The 11,173-nt window shown below is 46.9% G+C and overlaps 1 protein-coding gene across 1 annotated transcript; it reads left to right on the top strand.

The window, feature by feature from the left end:
* Positions 1-1,568: 1,568 nt before the first annotated feature.
* metrn (meteorin, glial cell differentiation regulator) lies at positions 1,569-6,424 on the top strand (the record flags this gene model as incomplete). The annotated part of the gene is made up of 4 exons (XM_083636272.1): positions 1,569-1,675; positions 2,498-2,931; positions 4,587-4,646; positions 6,111-6,424. The coding sequence occupies 4 exons, from the start codon at positions 1,569-1,571 to the stop codon at positions 6,422-6,424; spliced, it is 915 nt and encodes a 304-aa protein (XP_083492398.1).
* Between the last annotated feature and the right edge of the window lie 4,749 nt (positions 6,425-11,173).

Here is an 11,173-nt window from a genome sequence, read left to right as displayed (position 1 = left end):
TGCATCTGTGTGTACACGTGTGTGTGTGTGTGTGTGTGTGTGTGTGTGTGTGTGTGTGTGTGTGTGAATGCACACACACTGATGCATGCATGCCATAACGAAGTTTAGGCAGTAATGTATTCATTTTTCTTTGACCCCCCCCCACCCTCGCTCTCCCCCCCTCCCCCACCCGCCTCGCTCTCCTTCTAAACTCTGCTGCTTTGAAATGCTCCTGGGAGAACAAAGCTCCCAGCTGGATTCCTGCACATGTGCCTCTGTGTGGCGCTGAGGCCTTGTCATAACTCCATCAGAGGGCCTTGCCTGGTCCATTCATCACATACACACGCACGTGCGCACACACACACACATGTGCAAACACACACACATCTGCAAACACACACACACACACACGCGCGCACGCGCGCAGATACACACACGGTACACTGAAAGTCACTATTACGGCTCGGGGAGATGGATGGCAGCATCAGTACAAAAGAATATTTGATTTGGTTCTAAATACCGCGACATGAAAGAGCCCAGCAGGGTAAAGGGCAACCAGTGGGGGCAAAACCTTCATCATTATCATCATCATCATCATCGTCGCCATCATACATGTTGCCTGGTGAGGATCATGTCGGTGTAGATTCAATTCATTTGATCATCTTTGAACTTTTTATCTGGAGTTGATGTATCTTGTGTGCTTCATATTTACTTTTAATTAATTTTATTCAAATATCACATGTAATTTCCAGGGAAATTGTCAATAGGCATAAATGTGAGCATGAGGGTGTTTAATATAGCATGGCATACAATATAAGGTATGCTGTAGTATATATGCCTATATGAATATGATGTATTATGCATAATGGTATAATGAGTAATATGATGTATATGTAGACATGCTTGTGATGAAGGCTTTATAAATACACTTGGCTTGACCATTTCATTGTGTGGTTTAGAAAAACTCATGGAGGGACATATTACAAAAAAAACGTTTCATTTCAGTAGCTACTGAAATTCAAAACAGCCTAAATTCTCTGCAGTTTGGCTTAGTGTTAATCCTGTCCACTAACCTAAATGTAATTCAGTCCAGTAAACGTGTTTCAATATGAAAAGTGTAGACTGTAATAATAGGCTACTTTCTGTAAACTCACTCAACATTTGACTAGTTAATTAGTATTTGCTAATGCAGCCATGCCTAACAACACAATGGTGAACTGCTTATTTCTAACAGTTTATCCTTGCATAGAGCAGACCTCCCTCCCCCTCTGTCGTGTGAGTGGTTTAAAGTTTCGCCTCTCGACCTGTGATTGGTCGACGAAGTTTTTCTAAGGGGGAATAAACTTCGGAGCTGTCCGTCCTCAGTCCGCACATCAGTCTCTGGATGTTTGCAGGGAGAGAGAAGACAAGAGTTTCGCAGTATTCTCTTATCTAATCCGTTAGGGTAAGAGGATACCAAACTATGGAGGTGATCAAAGATAGAATAGCATTTGTTTTATAGGGGACTTTCACTTGTAGAGCGCTATTAGGAGACCGCATCTTTGGAATACATTTTTCAGCCACGTTTCCCCCCCCATCCATTATCGAAAATGCCTGGTTTTGGTGTTTGGATTTACAAAAGTTGGATGTTACTTTTTGCCGTTTTTGACATGGCTCTCTCAAACTATTCGGAAGACCAGTGCAGCTGGAGAGGCAGGCAAGTACATTTTATTGACTTGATTTTATTTTTTTGCATAATGTAAAACATAATAATGTTCCATCTGCCGCCACTCAGCGATGCTGCGGATGCGTCTTGTAGTGTTGTTTTAGCGCAGTTGGCTGATGGTCAGGAGGAGTACAATGTGTAGCGGCTATTTGTATCATGAAACAAGTTGAGACTTGTCATTAGGGCGCAATTAAAATGTTTCTAGTGCTCTGCTGCTATTGCGCCCGGGGTTTTCTGCAATCTGCAGGAGGCATGGGGGGTCCAGACAGACAGGAGACACTGAAATGAGTAGAAAAAAGCATATTGGCACATTGCGGATGTGCTTGCTTAATCATTGACTTGATCTAACTATAGCTGTATTAACTATACTGTTGAAATTGCCACTGTTGATGCCGTATTAAAGTGTTTTTAGTAGGCTATATGACGTAATCTCTATGGATGCTTTGAGGGAATCCTGGCTCCACTCAGTTGCCAGTAGGCGGCGCCTTTTCTTTCTATTATTTAATTTCCTGCAGCCCTATTCTTTTGGCAAGTTTTTTTTATAGTCACCTTTGTATTCTACACATTTTAGAAATCTTTGATGTAAGCTGCCTGCTTTCTACATTTGAAACCAACCCAAACCGCACATCCTGCAATGGACAGTGATTCAGAAAAGTGTCACCAGCTCCCACACACATGCATAGTGGTAACTTCCCGACCCGGCGGCTTGGAGGCCAAAGATCTAGGGGGAGATGGGACGTGATGAAACCTTTTATTTAACTTTATCCTCCTCTCTCCTTCCCTCTCTCCTCCTCCTCCTTTCTCCATATACAGTGGTTTGTCCCAGCAGCAGGGCAGCGTGGAGCAGATCTCCCTCCACTGCTCCGAGGGCACCCTGGACTGGCTGTATCCCAAGGGGGCCCTGCGCCTCACCCTGTCGCCCCGGCTGCCCTCGGCGGCGGTGGGGCCCGGCAGCAGCAGCTCGGGCCTCATCACGGCCTGCGTCAAGCCCTCGGAGCAGTTCCACGGAGCCCAGCTGTACCTGGAGAGAGACGGGGTGCTGGAGCTGCTGGTGGGGGACCGGCTCGAGTCCTCCCCCCCGCCGAGGGTGCGCTGCTTCAGCCGGCTGCCCGGGGAGAGGGTGGCACTGTTCCTGCAGGCCACGCCCCACCAGGACATCAGCCGCCGGATTGCCTCCTTCCGCTACGAGCTGAGAGGCGACTGGACCGCCCGGCTGTCACTCGACTCCAACCCCATCAGCAGCGAAGGTGAGTCGGTGGAACCATTAGTCAGCCATGTTGGTTTGAGCCCCTGGGCCTTCAGGGGCCATTTGTGGTCAAGTATGACGAGATGAGAGTACAGGTTGTATCTTCAGAAAAGTAACTAAATTCTCACTATTTACTAATGGTTTCAAAACCCATTGGATAACATCACAAACACTGCCACCAAGCTCAGATCAAGACTCGTTTTCTGACAATGAGGCATTTTGGAGATTCTAGGTTTTCCACCCGACAGTCTCAATATTATATATTCCATAAAATCCCCTCGGAGGATGATTGCTAATTCCAAACAGGATTCTGTGTGTGTGTGTGTGTGTGTGTGTGGGGGGGGGGGGGGGGTTCAGACTTTCCAAGGCCCATGCAGTAGTGGAGGAAGTGGCCAAACTCTCCGCGGAGGCGTGCGTGCAGAAAGCGTCCGCTGCTTTCGATTTGAAGGAGAGGGAGAGAGGGAGGGAGGGAGGGGGACAAAAGCCCAGTATGTGGGGGCCTTCTCCAGAGTCCAGAGCCCTTTCAATGGCTCCCGCATGAGTATTCTGGGATTACTGCCGTCGCCTAGGCGACAGGGAGGCCTCTGCCCAGCTGAGATGCTCCCCTCTTTTGTTGAGCTGCCCCTCTGTGGGGAGACTTGTCTGTTAGGAGTACACCCCCCACTCTCTCTCTCACACACACACACACATACACACACACACACACACACACACACACACACACACACACACACACACACTGATTAGGCTTGGGGGAGGATTGCTAGACTGGAGAGGAAGGAATCTCATTTATCAGGAGGTTTTCACCAAGGAGGAGAATGTGTGGGCTGTGGGGGTGGGCAAGGGGCCTCCACGCAACCACAAGGAGAGCAGAACTTTAAAAAATGCCAGGATGCCCTTCCCCCCCATCCCCCCTAGTTTAGCCCATGCAGACAGCCAGGGCTTTGGTGGTTTGGTTCTAGTTTAGCCCATGCAGACAGCCAGGGCTTTGGTGGTTTGGTTGCATGCGTTTCTTGTGGCCGTCTGCAGATCCTTTTATGAATCTCAGGGAGGCTTCATGAAATGTTCTTGTTTGAAATGATTAAAAAAAAAAGAGGCTGTAAATGAGGTTGACAGGAAGCACCTTCTGACAAAGTGGAAGTGGATTTTTGTTCCTTGTAAAAAAAAATTAAATCTTTGAAGTCCTCCTCCTCCCCCGCTCCTCGGCGCCTGTCTAGCGGGCTTTGATGAGGTGTGACTGGTGACACCCTGGCAGGCTTTAGGGAGGAGGGGGGGGGGGGGGTTCATTTGGCCTTTAAAATCGTCTGGGACGGAGGAACCTCACACCTAAAAGCTCCGCTGGCCCTCCTCTCCCAACCGTAAAAGTAGCAGCTGTCTGTTAGAACGCAGCGGTTGGTCTCTCCCTTGCTTGTTGGTCTCTCCCTTGCTTATTGGTCTCTCCCTTGCTTGCGTGTCTTTGCACAGCTCTTTATGGCCTGGATATTCACATCTCACGTCCTCCGTGCATTCGATCGTACGCTCGTGTCCTCTCGCTTTTATCCGGAAATAAGGCCTTTGATTTCAAAGGGCTCAATGTATTCGCATATACTGTAGGTTGTCTTCTAACAAGAGTTTAGAGTGTGTGATCATCACCAACTGACTCCCTTCTCTCTCCAGATGCCTGCAGACCCTGCAACAACACAGAGATTCTCATGGCTGTCTGTACCAGTGATTTTGGTAAGTTACCTTTTAGAGCTGGTCTCTGTCCTGCCTGTATAACACTAAATAAGTAATCATATCGGTAATGAAATTATTGTTATGCAGAATCGCCCCCCCCCCCCCCCCCCTAATTCAGCCAGGATTAATTATGATTAATTATTATTTTTATTATTATTTCACCGGACCACCAAATGGCAACAAGTCCTAGCTGCAAAAGCCATAGCAAGTAATGGTTTTGCGTTCGGATTTACAAACCGGTTGTGTCAGAGCACCCTAGTGCCTCCAAATCCTCTCCCCTCAAAACGGCAAAGGTGAAACAGCACTACCCTGCCACCCCCCCCCCCCCCCCCCCCTACACACACACACACACACACACACACACACAACCCCTCCTGAAGGCACTGCTGTGGTGTAATCCTAACATACCCCCCCTAGAGGAGGAGCAGTGGAGTCATCTGCATGCCTCTGATTGAGCTGCAATGGGACCAAGTGGTTAGAAGCATTAGTGAACAGCCTCGGTTTTCCATACTGCTTTGACCAGCAGTTGGTAGCCTCTAGAGAACCACAGCTCTAGAGAACCACAGCTCTAGCTAGATTATGAGTCCGGAAAACATCGATGCTAACACTCCCGGTTCTTCACTGTTTCTGCCTATGGGATTTTTGAATGGGTTTTTGGCGCGATGCTTCAAATGAGGTGTGTGGTTAAAGCAGGATTATTCAAACGCGAACCAGTGTTCAGCAGGATAATCTTCACACATGAGGACCACTTTTATGAGTTTTTAAGCTTTTACGTGCCGTTAAAAGGGCGGCTAGCTACAGTAGCAAACGGCTAAATGAGACTACACTGTTGAGTTGACGGGGATATTATACGTCAATAACGTCATCACTTCAAAGGACGAACATGGAAATTCTCTTTCCCTCACCTGGTTCAGCCCGGGGTAATCAGTGCACAGCAGCGCACACATCAACAACAGTCCAGGTTGAGTGGTGACGTGACGTGGAAGCCTATGCGACACTGTGTGTAGTTCTGGATTAGCTTAGCATGAGCTTTTTACTTCTAGGGCTCGCATTTACGCTTCAAAACTCATGAAAGTGGTCCTCATGTGTGAAGATTATCCCGCTGAACACTGGTTCACATTTGATTAAGCTTGCGTTGCCCAGAGACCTTATTTGAAGCATTGTGCCAAAAACCCATTCAAAAATCCCATAGGCAGAAACAGTGAAGAACCAGGAAGTCTGGGACTTCCGCGTTCCGACTACAAAAAGATGTCATCCCTGCGGTACTCTATTGCTGCCACACCATTCAGTTGCAGCCAATGGTTAGAAACTCATGTAAACAACAATGCAACTTTTGCAACAATAATACAAAAATACAACAAAACCACATTTTTATAGACCAATGAGAACGACAAGATTTGGAGGTCCTCATTGTCAAACAACTAATGAGTAGAAATTAACCAGGATGTCTCTTTTTCTCCACAGTCGTGCGTGGCAACATCCGGGCAGTCGAGGAAGACGAGAACTTGCGGGCAGCAGTGATCAAGGTCAGCGCCACCCGGGTGTTTCGTCAGAAGTACGCCCTGTTCACCGGGGACAGCCGGCTGACCCGCCAGGGTGAGATCAGAACTCTGCTGCAGTGCGGCGTCAGACCCGGCCCAGGCAGCTTCCTCTTCACAGGCAGGGTCCACTTCGGGGAGGCCTGGCTGGGCTGCGCCCCCCGATACAAGGACTTCCAACGGGCCTACGTCACGGCCAAAGAGGCCCAGCAGATACCCTGCGAACTGGCTGTAGACTGAGCCCCAAAACGAGCCAAACCCAGGCCCGTTCCACGCCCTTCCTGGGCTGCCAAACGTCCCAGAGAAGGACAGTTTAGGAAGAATCCTTGGTGTGCAGCTGTTGGCACCAATGGATTCTGGTCTTCCCAAAGGTCTGAGGAGCCAACCTGGACTTTTTCGCGACACCATTCCCAGTGCAATATGCAGTCACCGGGTCCGAAAGACCCGATGGAGTTGTGACATGAGGGACCCGGCTGAAGTGGAGATTATAAGCATTTGGCGTTTGACAGTTTTTCCATACTGATGCCATTTTGCTGGTTCAGAACAAATCTTTTGAAAAGCTTTCCAATCGAGGCAAATTAATTCAAGCCATGCATTCGAGGCTATTGGGTGATATAATTGTGAAACTCAGGAAAATGTATGAAAAAGTTCTGTTGAGACATTATTGTCACTTAATAGTCTTCAACCTCAAGGCAGGTGTTATTATGGCCCAAGGCTTCAAAATGGCCACCCTTTTCCACAGTGTTGTTTGTTTAAAAAATATTTGGCCTTTGCTATTTTTAGCAGTCAAACAGCAAGAGGAAATTAAGTTCAATTAAGTTCATGTTTTTGTAGCTACTCCTTTACAGGGGGCATCTGCATCCGCAGTGTTGCTATTTTTAGGAGATTACAGAAGGTCCTGATAAAATATTGGGGGGGGGGCGGGGGGTATTTGCACTGATGAGGGAAAGGGAATGATCTGGAAGGTGTGATGCTGCAAGCACTGAAAACCAAATAAAAAGCAACTATATGTAGCATAGCGGAGCGATTAAAAACTTAATATATGTACAGATAATGTGAGCACATAGTAACGCTACGCTAATCGTGCATTCCTTTATAACTGGGAACTGGTTATAAAAAGTTCATGAGCTGGGACGGTGACGTCACTAGAGCTGGTATTTCCCATTCCAAACTCGTAGGCGCCTCAGCAGCCCCGACCTCAAAAATCCAAGATGGCTGCTCTGCGCAACAACAGTAGTTATAATCGTATAAATGCTATTTAGCACTTCTGTCTTGTTTGTGTCTGTACACACAGCACGGCCTACTTCTATCTGCGTGGACATGAGGCTGCAGTGTTTGTATGCGCAAAATGCCACGAAATGCCTTGTTATCAACTGTTATTGCTAACATGGCTAGCCTGGCTAGCGAGTGGATCTGACCAATGAACAGTGAACTTCCCAGCTCAACTTTTCTGCAAATGGAATGCTAACAAAACGGCTGTGACGTCATTTAGCCTCCACATCCCACTTCTTTTGTGATAAAGGAACGCACGATTAGGCTTCCTGAGCAGGATTCACAGCTCAAACTAGTGCTGAAAGCACTTTCATATTCTAGCCAACTCTGAGATTTTGTTTCTAAAAGTAGACACAGGACAACAGTGCTTTCCTGTATAAATAAGATGTTTGTGGTGTATGGACCACTGTTCACAACAAGTCACCATGTGCAAGATATCACATGTTAGCTCCGTTTCATTTCAGTAGCCATGCTATTATTTCTGAAAAATGACGATTGATTGGACCGTCTGCCTTTGACTTTAAAGATGATCATTTTTGAAAATGTCTTTGAGTTCTACTGCCGCAGTGTTGCCAAAGCAGTTACAAGTCTTTCATTGTTGTGTGCGAAGAATGACCAATTCCTGTTTCAAGAAACATATAACAAGAAAGAAAGAAAAAAATCAAGAAGCTATTTATGTCAAACAAGATTGATAATTGTATTTCACCTATACCTGATCAGCAACGCTCATAAACCTGGTGACAACAGCCATTCCTAACAGAAGTCCAGTGGCATCGTGCTATGTGTTATTGTTGGTAGTAAGGATGGAGGAATCTATACGATACAATATGAATTTAGGATAAATGAATTGATGCATTAAAATCCTTAAGCCTGCGTTTGGAAGAACAAGTGATTACACTGGACAAGGCTAGCTCAAGAGAAACACAAAATATGCATTTAAGGTCTTTGCACACACAGTCCGATTGTTTTCGTATGTGTGTTTTTTAATCCGTCATCTGAAAACACAGACGGGTCCCAGCTCGCAGAAAATCGAACCTCGTCCGAAAACTTCAATGACGGACGTAATTGTCGGACTCGGTGTGTCAATGATGATTGACACCAATGAGGTCGTATTCTTTCTTTTTTTAGAAAATACGGTGTGCAAAAGCTATTAGTGTAGAAATTCTGTTCAGTAAAATGATTTAATATCTGATGTGCACTATATCAACAGGTGGTGCGGTTCATAACCAAATCACCATCATGTGCTGGAGCGGTATGTTTCAAGTGCTGTACACTGCCATTTTTGCAGATTTGTGTTTGTTTGTTTGTTTTTCCCAATGTGAATTTATGTTAATACGAATGTGAATGTATATATGTAAATAAGAAATTCTAGAAACACCACCATAAAAAAAAAACTATGGGGAAAAACTTTGTCTCAGTATTGTGGAATGTTTTTATGTTTGTGTTATTAAAACGTAAGAAAACGATCCTGATGTTATTGTTATGAGTTATTTGTTTTCTTCTGAATGAAACAGTTGATTGGAGATCATCTTAATGCTTCACATGATCACTCATTTCTCTGTTTAATCTACATGAGAGTATGTGGGGCTATTTTCAAAGTGCGGAGGCGGGACTCCTCACTGGGGCTCAATGCAGTTTCAGGGGAGGCTCAGTGAATGAAAGTGAAAAAAGTATTACATTAGTTATCAAAAGGAGATCACATAGAATATCCTAAATGTGACATGTGTGATTTGGTTAAGGAGGTAGGTCAGAAATACAGTAGTTTGGGGGGAATTTTACTGTTTTTTTCCACTTTCGAAGAGTCAGAAACTAATAAACGCCTTCAGACAGACATGTATTTGGTGTATTTGAAATATGTCAAATAGCATCTTGGCTCTATGTGGAGTGTCTAACCGTCTATGCCTATGGGGTCGAAAATAATATCATCATGATCCCATAGACAGCCAGGAAATTGAGCGAGTGCGGCACCTTTTTCCAAGCTTTGTCTGGGGGGAGGCCCACAGTCTCAGACTTTGAAAAAAACCCTGGTCTAATAGCTTTCTATACCGTTCAAAACTTTTCTCAGACGTAAGTCACTTGAAGTGCCCATAAATCAGATGCCCGAAAGCCCCAAACGAGCGGCGTGCCTGAAACCAGCGGCCTAAAAGGCGGAGAGATTTAGAGGAGTGCTCAGGACCCTGAGGGGCTGCGGAGAGGGAAGGCGGCAGAAAGCTTCGGTTGGAATTCTGTTGTCCTCGCGGCCTCTCATTCTCAGGATCCAGGAAGCAATAAATTGCCATTAAGGGTGTGGCATGGCAGACTTGGCTGAGCGGAGGTGTGGTGCCACACAGTCGCTCACTCCATTCTGACCGCGCGTAGGCCAGCAGAGCTGTATACAAGCACGCGTAGGCCAGCAGAGCTGTATACAAGCACGCGTAGGCCAGCAGAGCTGTATACAAGCACGCGTAGGCCAGCAGAGCTGTATACAAGCACGCGTACAAGGCCAAAAATCAACCCAATCTCTTTGCCATTCAGCCATCATTCAGCCTAGAGCAAAAGTGTCTCCAATCTCACCGAGACTTGGATCGTATGCTTTACACCGATACTGAATCTGTGCAGTCAGCATGTCCGGGTAGTGCAGCAGTATCCCTGCCTACCAACACGAGGGTCGCAGGTTCGATCCCCCCCCACCTTCCCGTGTTACCTCCGGCTTGGCCGGGCCTCCCTACAGTCACAATTGCCCGTGCCTGTGGAAGCCGCATTATGCGTATGTGTCCTGGTCGCTGCACTAGCACCTCCTCTGGTCATTATTTTTTGTGGGGGGGAGGGGAACTGGGGGGAATAGCATGATCCTCCCATGCGCTACGCCATGCCCGTGAAACCCCTCGCTGTCAGGTGAACAGAAGTGGCCAGCGACTGCACATGTGTCGGAGGAAGCATGTGGTAGTCTGCAGCTCTCCTCGGATCGGCAGAAGTCGTGGAGCAATGACCGGGACATCAGGGAGAATTGGACAAGTACAATTAGGGAGAAAAGGGGGTGGGGGGGTCCAGGGGGGGAATTTGATAAATAAACACAAAATCTGTGCAGTCATACAGCCTGTTGTGACTAGGGAGGAGTGTTGTGACTGAACCCGTGGATAATATATTTCCGCTGCTCGAACCCGATGAGGAGCTGCATGGTAATAACACAGAAAGACCTGTGTCACTGAACCACTCAGATACATTCACCACCTGTTTCTCCCCATTGCCAAAGTCAGAGTATCTCAGTGAAAAAGAAAGTGTCATGGTTTGTATATGCGTCTCTCTGCTCCAGACTATGACATATACCTCAGTAAAATCTCAGATTTACTGTGTGCTGTAAAAAGAGCAGCTGGGGAATTAACATGGTGTTTAGGTTAAATGGAAAAGAATCATAAAAGCGCGACATGCTTCCCATGTCTGGCATGCTATCACCCTCAGAAACCCCAACGCAGCTTTGCCACTGCATCAGTAGTCCATGAGAGTGGACCTCCAACCTCCCCGAATATGTACTGTCTGCGTCAGTGCCTTTACAAAAAGTGCAATGGCTGGAGGCCTGAGCTGCACTCCAACAACCCCCCTCCCTCTCTCTCTTCCCTCTCTCTCTCCCCCTCTCTCCTCCCTCCCCTCTCTCTCCTCCCTCCCTCTCTCTCTCTCTCCCCCTCTCTCCTCCCTCCCTCTCTCTCTCTCTCCCCCTATCTCCTCCCTCCCTCTCTCTCT

The sequence above is a fragment of the Poromitra crassiceps genome, assembly GCF_964638095.1.
Source record: "Poromitra crassiceps genome assembly, chromosome: 4".
NCBI lineage: Eukaryota > Metazoa > Chordata > Actinopteri > Beryciformes > Melamphaidae > Poromitra > Poromitra crassiceps.
Note: the sequence above shows the minus strand (reverse complement) of the source record. Positions and strands in the feature narration are given on the sequence as shown.